The 19,124-nt window shown below is 39.3% G+C and overlaps 1 protein-coding gene across 8 annotated transcripts in view; it reads right to left on the bottom strand.

The window, feature by feature from the left end:
* Positions 1-17,705, bottom strand: part of fam168a (family with sequence similarity 168 member A) — a 31,785-nt gene extending 14,080 nt beyond the window's left edge. The window contains exons 1-3 of one of the 8 annotated variants that reach the window (XM_037980775.1): positions 17,506-17,705; positions 3,671-3,778; positions 2,842-2,924 (exon numbers count right to left, since the gene is read on the bottom strand). In XM_037980775.1, the coding sequence (XP_037836703.1) occupies positions 2,842-2,924; positions 3,671-3,732 (145 nt within the window). In that variant the 5' untranslated portion in view covers positions 3,733-3,778; positions 17,506-17,705. Of the gene's footprint in view, positions 1-2,841; positions 2,934-3,670; positions 3,779-6,337; positions 6,593-9,086; positions 9,273-14,064; positions 14,434-17,505 lie in introns of those variants that run through there. The other 7 variants (XM_017431022.2, XM_037980777.1, XM_017431023.3 and 4 more) reach the window with 7 other exon arrangements.
* Between the last annotated feature and the right edge of the window lie 1,419 nt (positions 17,706-19,124).

Below are 19,124 nucleotides of genomic sequence, written 5' to 3' on the forward strand. Positions count from 1 at the left end.
TCCACCAGCCACTATGGCTGGTGGACAAAATTTTTAATTTCCACCCCTGGCCATGATGGAATACCAAACAGCGCTACTTCAACAACTGCAGCGCAGCAAACTTATCCTCACAAACTTAAATTTACTTTGTTTCCTTATCTCCACCTCGGAGGGGGACGTTATATATTGTGAAAACGTTCTCCGTTTTAATTAAAAGCTTAAATTGGAGTTTAAAGTCACACCAAACTGTGGGACAGATAAAACCCAAACCTGCAGGGGAGGAAAAGAAACAACTGGAACAAAATCTAGTTTTGCAAACTTTGTTTGCGCTCAGCTTCAAATCAGACAGCATTTACTGCACGTCAGAAGTGCTACTGAAGGTCAAAACCATTCAGCTCCTCGTTGGGACTTGATGACAAAGGAGTAATTTTCCATCAGTACTTTGTCTCGTGTTTCACATCGCAGCTAAAATCTGACTTTATAGGATTTTCCTTCTCTATCCTGAAGCCAAAAGTAGAAAACTCAAACTTCCCGTTAGTAGCAAAATAAAAACAAAACAAAAAAAAGTTTAAAGTTGGCCTTAATATAGATAACAAAGTACAGAGAAATGAACCAAAAGTGAAGCTCATTGATATTTTTAGTTGATTTCTGACTTTATAAGCAGTTCTGTCACTCTGTTTTAATAAAGTGGACAACTTGTGAGGAAAAAAAAGTGCCTAGTCATTTACAGCTGAAGTACAGACGAGCAAAGTGTAAATATTTGAGATCAAAACTGCAAGTCGAGTATTTTTCCATGGTTTTCTGAGTTCTAGGGTGAGATCAGTTTACCGTGTGTGTGAGCATTTATTATCTAAACATAACCTCAAAACCTGCGCATCCCACAATACGACAGGACGATTGATGTTAACTTTGTTGCCACTCCTCCCAAAACAACTTCAGGGTCTGCCATTTAAAAGATCCGTTTATAAGGCCGCGGGGTAAGACAACCCTGTTACGCCTGATAAACTGGACCGAGTTATAAAGCATTCATGAGGACAGGAAGGTTAGGACTAAAAGTACCAAACTTGTATGAATACATAAGAAACAAAAGCTTGTTTTAAAGAACATCTAGTCGTCTCCATTCTGCATCTATCTCACACGTTTACCTGATTTATACAGAACCTCTCCGAATATGAACTGTAGAGGTTTTTGAGGTTGGTAAATATTTGACAGACTAAAAAATAAAATAAAAAATCCAGAGTGACCATCAGCTATGTGCAATGATGCCTACCAGGGGCTGGGAAATGGGAAACAGTGTGCTTTTGTATGTAGTTGTATTGTATTCAATTTTCTGCCTGAGCGACCCAACTGAAGGCGAGCCCCGACGTCCGCGTGTTCAGGGAGAATCTGAGCCGGTAACACAGAAACGTAAGGTTCGAAACGTAATTCTACTCAAAGATTCGCTCTAAAGCTGACGTCGCTCGACCTTTTCCGCTCTATAAAGGCTCGGCAGATTTTAATCAGGTTTTAGGGTGCGCTCCATCATTTAATCAGGTTAAAGGGAAATGATAATAAAAAAAATGCAAGTTCGCCATGAAGGGGGGACGACGCGACGCGAGTTCGGCCCAACAGGTGCTACTCAAGACGCATCAACTCCGCTGTTTACGCAGGAAAAGGTCGCTCGACTCCAACTTGAGCCACTTAAAAAAAAAAAAGATTTCCTGCCTTCGTTTGTTGAGCAGCCTTCATCCTGATAAACACACCTGAATACTACAAACCGAGGACGCAGCATCCAATCAGGTGACTGGAATCTAACGGTTTTTATCTCGAACAACGAAGTTAAAAATCAACAGAACAACAAAAAGAGTATGGGGAAGCTAAGCCACTAAAACATGCCGTCTTTCGTGTGGAAGGTTTCACTGAGTGACCTGAACAACCCGCGAGTCTAAAAAAGGTGTTTATAATGAAGTCAGAAGTACTTCTGACTGGAAACGGTATTTTCTTCAAAGGTATTTCAGCTGTTCGTATAGGATGAAGGTTTCCACTGAAGTATTTTGGGAGCAAAAAGACTTCAGCAGCCAGCAGCTTACTCCGTTTTGTCCTTTTTGAGCTTTCAGCTTTTATATCTGGCAGCCTGTTGGAAAACTTTGAGCCAAGGCAGACTGTATTTACTCTCCAGGAATTAACACAGACACTGTTGCTGCAGTTAGCCATGCTGATCGCTCGAAACAGTAATAAAAAATGTTGGTTTAGAAATGACAGCACACTAATTATTTTATTTGGGAAAAAAAAACAAAAATACTGATTTTACTGTAAAGCTATGTGCAGCACAGACACTGCATAATAAATATGTATAATCATGATTGGTCATAGCAAGAATTGTACAATTCTAATGAAGGAGAGAAGCAGTTTTGAAGAAAATGCAAAATTATGAACAGTCAAATTTATCATATAACCAAAAATTGAGGGGAAGGGGGGAAACAGATTTTGTATTTTGTTACAGAATCAGCCTGTCGCTATACTAACAGTATTTATTACCAATTTACTCTTTTTTTACCTACTCCATGAACGCTTTGTGCTGCAGTTGGTTTGTTTTGCACATAATAAGAGTTTAAATGCTCTACAATAACGTCCCGTTCTGAGCATCAACCACATATGGAGAGTCACGGACGTAACCTAAAATGACTGAGTATTATATTACTGGATGTTATAAAATGACTCAGAAGGAGACTCTACCCTGTCTGCAGTATTAAACCAATTAAAATCTGTCTCTTAGGCGTTTAATCATCACCTTAAACATTGGCTGTGCCATTCTTAGAAGGATGTTCACAGTGGCAGACAAGTGTTTGTGTGTGTGTGTGCGTGCGTGTGTGCATGTCTTACCTGTAAAGGCCATGTTCTTAGGATTTCCATATGGAGTGCCGGGCTGAACGGGGCTGTAGACTGGATTCATGGCTGAAGATAATCTGTTTTTACTAAGAAAAAGGGAAGAGGGCAGAAAGGAGGAGGAGGAGAAAGAAAAGAAAGAGAAAAAATAAAAAAATAAAAACAAGAGAAAAGAAAATTTAAGGGCAAGGGACGTTAACCGATGTCAACTGGAAAAAAAACAAAAAATAATGATTAAAAAGCGGACACATCGCCACATTAATCCCTCAGATTCATTCAGAGCTTCTGCAAGGATGCTCCAATAATAAATAATCAAAAAAATTGCGAATAATCACTTGAAAGTAGGCTCAATGGAAGAATATTCTGTTGGGGTAACATCAAGCACAAGTGCTGACAGAAAGGCACAGGAAGGATTAGTTGCTGAACACCGGTGTCGTCTCTGGTGCGGCATTAAACACAGATGCAAAATTTGCCTGACTTTTTTTTTTTCTCTTTTGTTTACTGCTGCACAAACAAATGCATGGCAAGATTAGGAGCCACAGCAACAACACAACAAGACTAAGAAGATGAATGGCCATTAATAAATTCCCATGCTGCAAACGGTTGTGGTAAAGGTGCCTAATAACAGAGCCAGTACATTACTGCACAACCTTAAAGTCATCATTCTTCACTGAGAAGTTGGAGAGAAAAAAAAGAAAAAAGAAAAAGGACCAAGTACGCCACCATTAATTTCAACTTACCTGGTCATTAGGAACCTGGGCATTTATAAGTGTGTGTGTGTGTGTGTGTGTGAGGGTGTGTGTGTGTGTGCATGCGTGCCCCGTACCTCTTGTGCGTGTCTGGTTGATACATGAAACTGAATTTGTCTGTGGGATGCCCGCTCGCCATTCTCGCTGTATGCAAATGAGGAAGGAGTGGAAGTGGATATGCAAATCTGAAATTAAAACAGCGAGAGGTCATGATTACAATGAACACAGGAAAACACAGGAAAGGATAAAAAATAAATAAACAAATAGCAAAAGGAAAGAAATCAAAAAAAGCAAGCATCAGTGCAACACTAAATGATTAGTGATAGTAGCAGGGACGAGTACATTTCTGAGCAAGTGTCTGAGATAATTGCTGTGCCTTTAGCCACCCATAATGCACCTATTAACTGCATTTAATACAGCAAAGTGTACGAATAAATGATATTTATGCATCTGTATTGCCATTTCTTGGAGTTTCTCACTCAGTGTTTACATGTGGTGTTTTTGTCAGCTGCTGTTTGGCGAAAAAGCCCATAAACTGTGTGCGTTGGAGTGACAGCGAGGCATGGGAATGAATGTGTGTATACATACATGCTGCGTCTATCAAACCACCGCAGGCGGCGATGCGAACAATGATCCAGCCAATGAAGAAGTACAACAAAGCCAGTGAGCAGGCAAGTGTCGGCCAAGCCAAAAAAAACAACCAAACAAAATGCAGCGCGGAAAAAAGGCTCGAGCGCTGCAGGAAGCCACAAAGAAGCATGATCCGGGACAGATGTGGGCCGGAACCACAAGCGTGTCGTAAAAAAGGGAAAGGAAGGTTGTTTGTGAGCGGTGTGTGTGATTTGAGCTAATGTGCTGATTATTAACTTGGTTGTGTCTCTGTCATGTGCAAGATTGTGTCAAAAAAAAAATAAAATTCTGTGGCCATTCAGTTAATATAAAACCGATCATCAAAATATCCACCAGAACCAGTCCACCCCGAGGTTAGGCTTCTGTCAGGTAACAACTAAACACAAAGCTCTCCAAGCTCACGATTCGTAGACTGAAAAGTGGTGAAAACAGACCCAACAGCATATTAAAGCTCTGTTATATCAGTGCTAAGGGTTGTGCATTTCTGATTTGAGTCCGATACGACAGTGCCACTTAAAGATACATGAGCAGCAGAAACTAACAGGACACGATACGGTGATGCAGTACGGGCACTGATACAACACAGTGTGATAATACGACAAAGCAAAGGAATGATCTTATATCATTTAATGAGACTAATTCATTACAAGCTCATAAAAAAAGACTGCTGGCAAACAGGCCTCGTTTTAAATTTCCAGAATGCTTTCATAAAACCTGACTCACAATCACAAAATACTGTAAAAAAGCATGGCAGTAGTGTGTTTAATACCCTCAGAAATTCAGCAGTAAGAGGGAAAATGCAGTTTCTGTATTACAAACAATGAAACATAAGTTTGTAGATGTTTCAGAATTACCTACAAATGATATAAAAATGATAAGTTCACAAAAAACTGAACAAGCCACCACCAATCTCCATCATAATAACAGTAAAACAGCTCAGCTGTGGTGAGAACTTAAAAGCAGAAGGACCAAAATAAATAAATCAACTTTCAGTCCATACTTTATTCAACTCGCACGCTCTAGTTCTTCTGAAATATTCACTCATCAACATGATGGTGGTGCTAATGACTCAGTGTTTCTGACTGTTCTTGTGCTGCAGTTCTCCTCCTAAACAGCAGGTGTCGCTACTGATTAAACAGCCACACAGCAGGAACGGCACTAGAAGAAAAGTGATACAGGAGGTACATTCTTCATTCTATCCTTCTAAACGTGGCTACACAGGTTCATTTCGTCACACTTGGTGTTTGCAGCTAATAAATGGATCACGCATAAACAGTGCAAAGATGTAAAAAAAAAATGGATGCATTTTGAGTTCATCCCAAAACTGCATCCATGTGCAAATGCTCTACGAATTCAATCACGCCGTGCACAAGCACTTCCCTGATCAATACCCAAAGACGCTGAATGAAAGCACAAAACTGTGGCTGTTCAGTCCACAGATCCTCCGGAACGCACGCCCCCGAACCCTGAACCTGTGTGCAAATGTGTTTGTAAAACACGAGCGTCGATGTAGCAGCTCCGGCTCGCCACTTCCATTCGTGTCCCCCAGCGAAAGAACGTCTCGGGGGAATCGATTAAGCTGCCAGAACACAACTCAAAGTACATTTCTCATTAATCTGCAGCATCATCTGTTGGCCGATTCCGCCCTTCAGCTCAGCTCAGCTCAGCCTCCCACCTTTCGTTGCCCGGCGCGGCTCTCCTTTTGTTTGTTTCATCATTAGCTTTCTCCACCTTCGTTCGCCAGTATTTCTACAGCCAAACATTTCAAAGCTACATAACGATGTCTGTCCGTCTGAACGGCTCTATTCTGAGCTTGACTTTGGCACACTTTAAAATAATGCACATAATGCCAAAACGCTGACATTTAGTCTCCCACTAAACATTTTTCTTTTAACTTCGTGGTGTTTTGGTGGCACCCTGACCATCTAAAACGTATGAAACAAAACCGACAAATCAAAGTTACAATATACATTATTTAATTCCAAATCAACCTACATCTGATGGTTCACATAAATTAAACTGGAAACGTGTCGAGTGAGAAAAGAAAGCCCATTAACGCATGGACAGGTGGCTACCGACGACCCCGAGGTCTTCGCCTCCCAACACATACGTACCCAATTACAGCGGTGCATGAATAGAGCAGAGAGCCACGGGCGCCGTTCATCTGTTTCAGCCAGTACGAGAGCAGAAAAAGGTGACAGAGAAGCGAACGGGTGAGAACAAGAGGGGCACCACAATAACAGAAACGTATGTGTTGAGTGGGAGTGTCCGACCATAACTCGCTGCGTTTTCAAGAGGGAGGGTGATGAAGAGGTCTCTACTCATAAAAAGCTCGTTTTTTTTTTTCCTTTTTGAGTCGGTAAACCTTTTGTGCGACAAACCAAATAAGACCATTTACGGGGGATCATTCACTGCACAGGCAGAAACAAAATGCTCACCTTTGCTTACAAATCAAAAAAATTAAAAAATAGTCCCCATTGATGGACATCTGGGGCAGAATTTGGGCTTAGGCTCTGAATTATTTAATTCTGCGTCAAGCCATTTTTGACAATATACATATATAATGCATGACGCGCTGAAATGATGACCTGAAAATTATCTTCCTGATGAAAAGCAAGTAAGAAAATACAGTACTGGCTAAAAAAATATATCATTTTTTTGTGCCGCGCTTCCAAAACGACGAAGCTTTTAAAAGCAGCTTTTTAGCAAATAATTCCCCAAGCTTTCTGAAGGTCTTTAAAAGTTTTTTTTGTTTTAAATTGAACACCTGAATCTACAAGGAAATGTAGTTTGACAGGTTTGACAGCTCCAACAAGGTGATTTCAAAAACTTGGCAAACAGTTGGATCAACAGAGGAACGATGAAGGTCTTATGTCAGGTCTCTTCCTGACTCCCTCCCCCATAAGTGGATCCCTCTTAAATCTAAAATACCTGCTGTAGATTATTATTATTTTTTGTCCTCAACCCATCGAGTTCTTTTTTAATGGAGCACACATTGCACACTATGCAAACGCATACTTAATTATTGACAAACAGCCTTCTATTATTAGCAACGTAATAGTTTTTCCCGATAAAGACGCTCCCTCAGTGCCTGCTGGCCACTTATCTGCCATGTTTTTTTCAAGTCCCATCTTTGATAAAAAAGGCGTCAGACTCTGAAGACAGCGGTGCTTTCTGCAGAGCAGCATCCAGCCATCAATCAAAAGCCTGCTTCTTACAGGGAACTGTGACAACGATGATGATGATGATGATGATGAAACCGCTCTTATGATGTGAAGTGTTTTCACTTATCCACCGACACCTAATCCACCCGCTGTAGGTCACGGCCATCAGAGCTGTGGTGACGCTGGCTAATGTTTGTTTCGATCACAGCCTCGACGCAGAACTGAGAACGGCTTGTTTTGTTTTGGGGTTATTTTGGGTTTCGACGCTGTTGAGATGAAGAAGATCATTTGAAATTTTTGTTTTCACTCTAAACACAACCACAAGACTGAATACTGAGTGATGGGTGCACCTTAATTCAACTTTTTTATAGTTATAACGACATTATTGCTTTTCTTCCAGACTTTCTAACCTCTTTAAGACCATTACTGGTTTTTTAAGATGTTGAGCAGAGAAACTGAACGGGAACGCACCTTAAGTGTTTGCTTTTTGACCTGAACAGGTGTTACAGACACCAGGAGAACCTGAGCACACACACCACAAACAAGCCCAAAGCTGAACTGTGAGGCTTCATCTTTCCTAGCATGGTTCCAATAAACACAACATAAAAACATTTAAAGACAAACACCTGTTTTTCCTCGAGTCAGCGGCATCATGTAGATCCAAAGTTAGACGGACTGCGCCTTTAAACACAACCCTGTAGGTGCAACCTTCATCATCTGAGAAGACCGATTTTTGTTTTGGCCGTTTATGTAGTTTGTCAGACATTCCCTAAAAAAAGGGTACAGATAAAATATCTGTACACAGTTCATTTTTGATTATTACTCATTTATAGTTACATGAGAGCAGTCAAGTTACTTTTTATTTATGATCATTATTTGTCTCAATTTGTGAAGTATTTTGTAGTTGTATTTAAACAAAAAGATGTTAACTGAAAGCACAAGTGAACTTCAATAGTAAAAAAAAGGTTGCTCTTTATTATCTACGTTTGTTTTACGGATCAGTTTAGGGACAATTTGTCTAAAAGTATTGTTTGAGTTTTAGCCTCAGAAAAAAAGAATAAAAACTCATCTTGTTGTGATGTGAGGTTCTGGGGAAATAAGTATATTTATGGATGAATGGCTAAGTAGTTGTTTATTTTATTACTACTTGAGAAATAATGTGGTTTTCAGTTTCAACCAATAAATTAATTCCTCTAGATGATAGAGTAATGACATTTAAGTACAATCGGAACGCTTTACACACACGCACACACAGCAAGGACTCATTCGCTGTTGGCTCACGTTATTAAGGAGACCTTTCTGCTCCCCGCCTGACCCCGAGTTGTTTTTCAGAACTTTGTTAAGATTAAACTCTATTATTGAGACTTCATTTGAGCTCAGCTCACGAGCTGCAGCCTCAAGGCCCAAGCACAAAAAAAAAACAACAACTTGCAAGCTTGCATATTAACAGAGCTGGTAAAAGTGGTCTGGACTCGACGTTTTATGTGACGTTCAAAATGTGTCTGTCGACGTCTTTGTGCTCAGGTCTACCTAATTTGTCGATTTTTTAAAAAGTGCACTCTTCAAAAAGAGAAAGAAAGAAAGGAAAATAATATATTAATAATGGCTTCCCTACATAAAGGGAGTCTCCAGCAGCCCAGCGGGACCTGAGAAGGTGATAATTATGAGGAGGGGAAGAAAAAAAAAAAAACATACTCACACAAAGAGCGACCATTCCTGCAGAACACGTACGATTCGACACAACCCCCACACCGACTCTATTCTCCCACATAATACCTCACCAGGCATCTACTCTTTAAGCAACAAATCAAAACCGGTGGGCGTTATCACACTCCCACACAGGAGAGAATAGACATGCACAGCTTCTTTTTTTTTTTTTGATCCTGCAGAAGGAAAGACATTTCTACTTGGGTCACATAAAAACAAGAAGCTGTGAGTGTAATATGGCCCGTCAACCACATTTTTCACGATCTTACATATAAATCTGCAAAACTGTAAACTGGATTATCACTACCAATACGAGAGCTGTATTTAATTTGATTAAAATGCCTCGAGTTCATTTTAAATTTCTACACGTTTTGACAAAGAAACCACAAATACTCTTATTTTACTCACTGTCCCCTCACCATATCAAAGCTCAGATCAGCCAACTTTCAACCAATGAGAAGCACAAACAGACAAATATACATATTTTCTTGTGAACTCCCTCCAAAAAAAACCTAATCTAATCTCTCATACTGTTTGTCCAATTCATCCAACGTCCAACTACAGCAAGATATCCAACAAAACACAGGTCAGACCACTAGAGCCCGTTAACGTGGTTATCCATAATCACGCCCGAGACCAAATCCATCGTATGGTGGCACTGAAAGGCTGCGTGATGGAATCCCTGATAAAACCTCCACCCCTCCTCCTCCTCCACACAATCAGACCTGCTCTGTTACAAAGAGATCCAAACAGCCTCGGGCTATTTTAGATCTAGGACAGAAGCAAGATACTTTGGGATACCATCTCCCACTTTTCTTAGTTCTGGGCTTTATCTTGTTTTATTCTGCTCTTAAAAAAATTTAAAAAAAAAATCACCACATCAGCCACACACCTCATGAGGTCTGCATTCCTGGATTAATCTGACAACGCTGTGCCGTCTGACTGACGGCGGACCCCAATGCTCACGTAGAAAACGCCGATATGATTAAATACGACGTGATCTGCTGTTGTCTTTGGTCCCAATCGCAGCGAGAGATGAACTCAAACCGCGACATGTCTCGTCTTTGTTGGTCCTGATGATGATGCAGCATAAGAAACGCAACAAGAGACAAGGTGATTGAATGTCAATAGCCGTTTTACATGAGGATTTCAAAAGATGCCAGCAGCTGTGACAAAAACTCCACAACACTTTAAAAATCTTCCTTTGGCGCAGCTTTTTGTTAGGAAGAGCGACTCGGTTATGATAGCGCGTTGTGACTGAACAATGCTGGAAACAAGCCTAGAAGTCTACAACAAAGAAATTCCTGTGGAGACAAATCTAATAGTCATTAGACAGCAGACAACAAAAGGCTTGGATGTATGACAAAGGGATAAGAGATTCAAGAGATATCTGTATCACTCATTCAGATTAATTAGAAAGAAAATAAAAAATGTAAATAGAAATCAAAAAGGCGAACGCCACGCACGAAGCTTTTATTAAACAGCTGCTTGGATTTTACAAACACAGATGCATCGATTACAGATTTCGGCGCCGATTCCCATTTTTTTGCAAAGCTCTGAACTGCAGATTTCAATTTCTCCCTGAAAACTAATATTCAGACGAACAAGTTTTTAGAAAATCCAATTTAAATAAAATTAAAAGCTTTACAGAAGCAGCATTCACATTTTCTTCCGAATGACACCAAGTTAAAAAAGCCGTCTTCTCTACACGCCATCAATTAAGAAAACTGTCCATCGTAAAATTTCTGAGAGAGAAAATATATATTATTTTAAATATATATGACATTTTAACTATAGCGCTCAGAATATAAGCTGGACTTGTTCAAACAGAAGCAACTTCCCTAAAAAAGGAAACTTAGTACGGTATGATACTGAGCAGTAAAATGATCCACATGGATGACATGTTGTTATCCTTAATGATTTTTTTTTTTTTTTTTTTTTTTTTTTTTTTTTTTTACACGGGCCCAAAGGAAACAATTATTTTTCAAAAACTGCATTTCTACGTCTCAGATTTGTCATTCGGGTCAAGAACAGCCAGCTGCAGCCACCTTTGAAGCAATCAATGCGTCGCTCGGTGAGTTTCTACTTTAGAAAAATCTAAAGGATATTTTTAAGATCAGAGTGTTGCAGTTCATGTCTGCTGTGGGCTCAGTCTTTCATAAAAGCTGTAAAGAGACTAAAGCAATCCATGACTAGAGCTACATTTCCATTTTTATACAAACCCAGAACTAAGCTGCACAACTTATCATTTTGTTTTACTTTAATAAACATATGTTTTGGCTGCTACATCTGACCTTTGTGTCTCAGAACAAAGAACCTGTTTACACCTGAAAGAGATTTTCTAAGGTTGATTGTGAAAATGTTGTGACGCTGCGATTGTAATCGTTGTTTAGACGAGACGACAGAAGACGTCAAATTCACTGCAGCTTCCATGCCAGGACACTAGCTGGCGCTGTGATTCTATTTCAACGACCTGCCCATGCAAACAGACGCTTCAGTGTCGAGCATGAAAACAGTAAGAAAATGGTGAAAACATGTTTGCTTGGACTGACCACGGTCCCAAGAGAGGGTGTAGCTTTGTGTCAGAAATTAAAAAGACATGAATGGTTATCCGCCATTGTTACTGGTGTTTATCTACTTGTGCAAACGCAGACAAACTACTGACTGCAGCCGTCCGTAGTGTGCATGTTGGACTATAAATCGATTCCATTCGTTTCCTAAAACTTCTACTCTGAGACGTGGACTCGAGAAGTTTAAGAGTCAGAGAAAATGGCTGCTGTTGTCGCGAACACGATTGGCCAAAACGCAACAGAAATGTTAAGGTTCCGCCTAAAGACGGCGTCTAAAGAACCAAGAAATGCACTAAGACAAACAAAAAGAGACGACATTTTAGGTTGTTTCACAAATGTACGACAACGCCTCAAGCAGCAGCAATAAGCCGACAACAGAAAGACGAACATCTGCACAGCTGGAGCAAAAAAAAAAAAGACCTGCAACGTCAAGCTTAAACAAGGAAAAAACAAGCTCCCAGAGCAGCAGCTCGGCTGTGAGTCACTCTGTTGTGGAAACTCTCAAACCTCTTCCGAGATATATATATATATATATATATATATATATATATATATATATATATATATATATATATATATATATATATATATATATATATATATTAATTGTTATTATTCTAAGCAACATTTCATTGGCAAAATCAGCAACTCCTGGTTAACATGTAATCTCAATGTCTGTTTTTCTTTTTCCAATCACTATTTCTGACCTATTATGTTTCCTAACAACGGGAACATAATAATCTATAGTACTATTATCGTCAACGTAGAAATTATTTACAGAAAGTCTTGATTTTCTTCATTTACATATTGACTATTTATTTACGTGCAAGGGGAGGAAAACGAGCACACGCAGTAAATCAGAAACTTTAAATAATAGGTAAAAATAAACAATAAAACTGTGCAGTATTAGCCGAAGACTGACATTACTGCCTGGGATGTAGACGGAACTAAACAAATATCAAGAGATTAAAAAAAAGGTGATCATATTACAAATGAAACAGCAGCATTATTTAAATACTGTATATCTTATATTAATGAGCAGCAGCCTTTCAGAGTAGTGCTCCAATAATGCACTTGTTCACAGTATAGTGCACTTTATCATGAACAAGTGGATAATCTGAATCAATTCACCGTGATGATTATTGACAGTCACGTCTTCTGTTCCTCTAACGACCGAAGACATTTCAAGCTCTCTGAATACACAGAGAGCTCCTGAACTATGAGTAGATTATATTATCTATTGTAAACAGAACTAACAAAAGGTTTCGGCTGCACATATTTAACCCTTGTGCTGCAGCATGACTTACACCGAATTTCATTCATTCATTCAGGTGACTGTGGAGGTGTGTCCAAACCGCTGACTGCTGCCATCAGGTCTGGTCTAACGTAGAAGCTTGGTAGTACAACGCTACAGTACTGAGAAATAAACAACCTATTTTACTCTAATACAGATACTGCAATTCTACACTAATGAATATCACCAGGGCTCCAGACAAAAAAAAAAAACACTTAGCTGCAAAGTGCGATCATTTTGGAGAGACAAAACAATAAAATTTTTTACAACCAGGCGCGATGAGGAGTGGGTGTTTGTGCACGTGTGTCTGGTGTGGGTCGGAGGAAGCAGTCGTGTAATGGGTCTGATCAAATCGACAGCAGCCAGGCGAAATTAAAACCGCACGAGCTGACATTTACTCGGGTCAAATCTGAAAGCATGACACTAAACAAACAAAACTTCATAGAAAAAAAAAAACAATTTTCACCCTCTAAATTTAGAACTTTATCACATTTTCCTTCAAATGATCACAATTGTTTGCAGATTATTTAGATTGTGCAACAAATTATTTCATAAGTAGCCCCTCGTTCTATTTACTTCTATTACCAGAGGATAAGAATTAAACGATCTAAACATCGTTTCCAAAACATTTCATACTTATATTTTGTACATTAAGGTCTTATTAGTGTATAAACAAACAAACAAACAGGACATTACATATACAACTAAATATTTATAAAGTTTCAAATTTTACTATGTTAAAGGTAAAACCATGGCCTAAAACAATATTTTTGCTTATATTTATTCAGTCCTTGTCAATCTGAAACGAATTACTGAATAATATCATGTAATACTTTAAAAGCAGCACTAATCAGAACTCAGAGATTGTCACCAAAATGTTTTAACAGTAAAAAAATAAATTGATATTAATGTGACTGCTACACTTTAATTGATAGTTTTTTTAAAATATGCATACATTGTTAACAATGTGTGTGTTTGTCTAAATGAAATGTTTTTGAACTGAACTACAAATGCAAAAATACTATTAGTGAAGACAGCAGACAAGCATCACTAATGAAATAACAGCCTGTACGTTGGTGCGCGCGCACACACACACACACACACACCTTATCAGGTCCTTAACACGACGGACAGCTGAACGTGTCGCAACTTTGCCTCCAGGGATCACTTCAACCGTTTATCCTGATCTTTTATGACTGGTGACTTCTCACACCTGCTGCTGTAACAAAAAATAAAATAAATGAAAGCAAACACCTCGAGAGGAGATAAATTACCAGAGAACTGATCAATAAAGGCGTAACGAAACTTTATTTAAGTTGCTCGTCTTCACACGCAAAAACAAACCAACGAGGCGGATCAAAGTGGATTTTGTGCTTTTTGAGGGGCTACTGTAAAGACAGTTTTATAAAACTTCTCTATCATTGCTGAAACTGACAACTGGACACTTTAGATACACTTTTTTTTTGTTTCCTGTAAGGTGTTGACATTCATTTGGAAATGCTGGAAGACTACACATCATATTTATATAGAATAAATTAATTTTAGAGTGTGACAAACACTCAGAGCTCATGTATTTGGATGCTACGAGTTGCAATTTAAGAACCAATTTAAAAAAAGAAGTAATTTTACGCTTTATAAATCAGAACTAGTGCTGTGTTTTAGAGATGAGAACAGTTTCCTCAGTTTAACCTCTGCAGAGAAGCGATATAAACGTGATAACGCCACTCTAAACCTATGAAAGTGTTGGACATTTAAAGTTCTATACAGAGCGCTGAAAATACTGAAACACTGTCGTCTATTGCTGGTAAAACGAAGCTAATATTTACACCTGCGAGAATAAAAAAAAAAGGAAGATCTGACTGAGTGACGCAGAGCCGAACAGGATCAACCAGACAGAAGCGGTATTTGTTAGTTGCCATCTGTTTTATTCACCGATTGAGCAAATCATTAAGCTGTTTGAGTCCCACGGAGATGAAGTGCCGAGAGGACGACAGTCTGTAAGGAAACCACTTTCTGTCGTAACGTTAAGTGACTGCGGCTTTCAGCGGGCTGACAGCTTTACGGCTGCATTGTGTGAGTCCACCATTCAGGCCGGGGCCTAACCTCACGTGTCGCCCCCCTTCCACCTCCACCCTCTGCCCCCCTGCTCTCGTACCATTAGGCAGGGATCACCTCAGACCAAAGATATAACCAAATCAGCAACTAAATCTAGAGGATCTCAACAACTGCAGACATGTTTGTTTACCTTAGTTTAGGCTCATTTTAATTTTATCTTCAGAAAAAGTAATTTATTTCATAGACCCTCTAATAAAATCTCACTTCTGAGCGAATCTTCAATGAAAGTACCTTCGTCTTTTCAGAACTACTCATCAACGATTGACAACAAAGTTGACTGATCAGACGTTAGTAAAGGTATTTCTATTAAATCTAGTATTTTTTATAATTTACATCACTATGATTTAAATATAAAGTGCCTCTTTTCTTCAACGCTGTAGATTAAAGCCATAACAGCTGTCAAAATACGTGCTATTTCAATATTTTTTATTACTTTTAGCACAATTTCTACAATAATATAACTCATTTGGGGTTTTTTTTTGCACAAATTGTGGTAGAAAACAGCAAATATCCCTCGTTTTTGTTTACAACTGAATTTGCTGATTAGTTACAGAAATTCTCCTGTTAGTGTTCAGAATATCTCAGCTCATTTTCATCTGCTCTGAGCTCCAACTCTCTCCACCGCTCGATGTCCTCCCCAAAATGACTCCACTGCTGTCGACTCTCCTCCTCACAGCTTTTAGACATCGATTCTGTTCAGAAGAACTTCTTCACCTTTTCACTTCTGACCCGGCGTCTCCTACAGACTTGGTATCCATCGTGAACTCGTCAGTGCTCGAATGTAAACAACCGACTGGTAAATTGCTGGCAACAAACCCTGACTCTGCTGATTTTGCTCACTTATTACAAACTATGTGGTAGACCTTTGGCAGTGAGTGATGCCTATGTAGTTGTTATTTACATCGTAGGTGATACACAGGAAAAAAAATCAAACCAAAAAAATTGAGTATTTGACAGCTATTAGGACTTTAATGTGTAAACTTTATGCACAACAGGAGAACTCAAGGTTAACTGGATCTCAAAAATCCCTTCAGACACACCAGATTTCCTGAAGAAATAAGAGTTAGGGGTCAGTAACTAAGACAGTGATCCCTTTTAACGGAAGAAATAATGTAAAGAAGATTGATTTCATTGATTACACATGTCAGGAGAGCAAAAAAGAAAAACACTATGCATTCAGCAAAACTCTGCACATTACCTTGTTTTTTAAAGTATTAGAGGATCTAATTTGAACTATAATACATGAAAAAGTCAGCAAAAATCCATCTGATTAGTCCAAAACTATGTTCAACCTTTGTAATGTAGTTGCCCGATCTATTTTTAAATATATGTCTAATTGTATTGAACACAGCATGTAATGTAAATGTTAGCTATGGATCATTTTTACTGACTAAATAAAAACAGGTAGATTATTGGACTCCTAATGAACAACCCAGTGATTTTAACAAAATCAAACAGTTCCTGATTGCAGATCTAATCACAGCAGTGGCAAATGTTATTTGAGCCCATAAGCTTCGGTATCCTTGATTCAGATCGAGATAATTAGCGGTTTTAATGGTTCAAATACCCCAAAAAAGCAGCATTCAACCTGCGAGCACCTGGTGTAAAAATGACAGCATCTGAGCCAGCAGGGGCATTAGAAAACACAGGCTAAATTCCAAAACACACTTGCTTTCCTAATCATGCCTGGAGGACACGGCGTAGTGGACAAATATTTGTATTTACCACCACAGCGGTGGGTTTACATGTTGTCGTATCGGAGCATGGCATGCTCTGGCAGCGAACTGCATACCAGAGATAGCAGAGCGGAGCCAAAACAGCACTGGTTGGACAAAAAAAAAAAAAATGGTCACACTCAAACAAGCTTAAGACACCATTTTGAAAAACCCTCCGATTTCTGGATAACAAACCCCGCGATGCCATCTTGCCAATTATCACCAGATTAGCCGCTGTTGGGATGACGCTTGAAAACCGTGCGGCGTGTCAAACACTAACGTTAGCCTAGCTTAGCTCGAGGAGCTCGGCTAAAAAAAAAAAAAAAAAAAAAAAAAAAAAAGGGACAACCGCTAACCCGCCGCTGCATCCCTGCATCCATCCCGCACACACGCTGCTCAAAACCCGCTAATTAGCCAGCCAGCCCGGGCGGTGGGAGGGGAAAGACTAGAAATGACAATGAAAATAATAAAAAAACGAACTAGGTCCGACCGCGCTAAGGGGAAAAACAGCGAGGAACTTAAAACAAAAAACACCCGAGTACTACATTCCGCTAATTGAGCTAGCCGTTAGCTTAGCATAGCTAGTTCCTCACGGAGGACAATTGAAGGGATACGGAGGAAGAAGAAAAAAGACACACACACAAAAAAAAGAGAAAAACTTAAAAAAGTCGACACATGGACATTCCTGTCGTCCACATAAAGCGGCGTATTACTCACCGAAACCACCGGGTCGAACAGTGAAAAGACTTTTTTTTTCTTTTTCTTGTCGCCCCCTCCTTGTGTGTACGAGCGCTCTCCCGTGCTTGTTCGCTCTGCTACGGCAAGCGTTCGCGTCGGGCCAGTCGGTGGCTGGGAAGACGGCTTTCACCCGGAGACGGCCACTGTGTGGGGGATGGGGATGCACCGCCGCCGGGAGGGAAAGAAGGAAGGAGGCGGGGAGGGAGGGGAGGGCAGAGGGAGGGAGGGATGCAGGGATGCGAGGAGAGAGGAGGGGGCACGACCCACCGATAATGTAAAGTGGATGGTGTCTAATATTAGAAATAAGAAATGTGCCAATAGATTGCAGGATTAGGACGAATAGAAGATGGAACCACATCAGCTTGGTTCTTTTTTTTCACCCCATAGGAAAATTAGAAATGGATCAGATAGGCTCATTGTACATCAATCAATAGGTTACATAGATAAATAAATCTATACCCTGTATATCGGTGTTAAAATAAAACCTGCGATAACACTTGTTTGTGTGCTTATTTCAGATCGGGACTGTGTTATATTTAGTCCCAAACATGGTGACGTGGTGGAAAGACAAAAATGCAGCATAGTCGGAAGTTCACGTTCACCGGTTCATTGTTTTTTTTCTTTACGTTTTATACTCTTCGTGCCTAACAATTATTATGTTTTTAACTTCACAGTGAGACGGCGCCACCAAGTGGCCGTGAACGCATAAACGTCACAGCTTTCACGGTGCGTTGCGTTCGAGGGGGCGTCAGGAAACTCGGAATTTTGTGGTTTGCAGTTTTTCTACAGCGCCACCCTGAGTAAGTTAGTGAATTAATTTAACAGAAATGCTTTTTTAAAAAAAATATTACTACAAATTCTGCTGTTTAAACAGTTTTCTTCAAAACAAAATTGTTTCTTGTTATTGCTAGAACAATAGAGGATGTATTGTGTGTCTTTTTTTTGTCAGTTATATTAAAGCAACAAAGCCAACATGGAGTCATGGATGTGTGTGTGTGAGCCTTTTGGACATAAAAAATGACCAAGCTTCTTATTTTTTAAGTTTCTTGTGTTCTTAGCAAAGCTTTGACATTCTAACACAGTTCAGTATCACTCCACGATCACACTTTCTGGACTCAAGAGTGAGTCTTTGCATCTGTTTGAGGAGGCAATGTTTTCACGCAGAAACACGCAAAAGTTTGTGCATTTAGTGCAAATCAGCCACTAGCTGACTTCTGTAGATTGCCACCTTGCCATGTGAACAATCTACAAACTACAATAAACATCATTTATTTTGAAGCTTTTGAGATGGAGAATTTACAACTCAGGATTGTCTAGAGCGACCGATAAGAGAGAACTACATTTCCCAGCTGTCCTTGCGTCTCAAGAAGTGTTAATAGCTGTGGCGAGCGCGTTATCATTGTTAAGAAAACGGGTTTTTTTTCCGCGAAGACGATGTTGAAACATTTAAAAAAAACGACCAGAATTATTATTATTATTATTATTATTATTATTATTATTATTATTATTATTATTATTATTATTATTATTATTATTATTATTACTACTACTGTTTTAAAAGAAGAAATAAAAAGAAAGAAGAGCGAGCCGAGTTATCA

This window comes from Kryptolebias marmoratus, linkage group LG2 (assembly GCF_001649575.2).
Source record: "Kryptolebias marmoratus isolate JLee-2015 linkage group LG2, ASM164957v2, whole genome shotgun sequence".
NCBI lineage: Eukaryota > Metazoa > Chordata > Actinopteri > Cyprinodontiformes > Rivulidae > Kryptolebias > Kryptolebias marmoratus.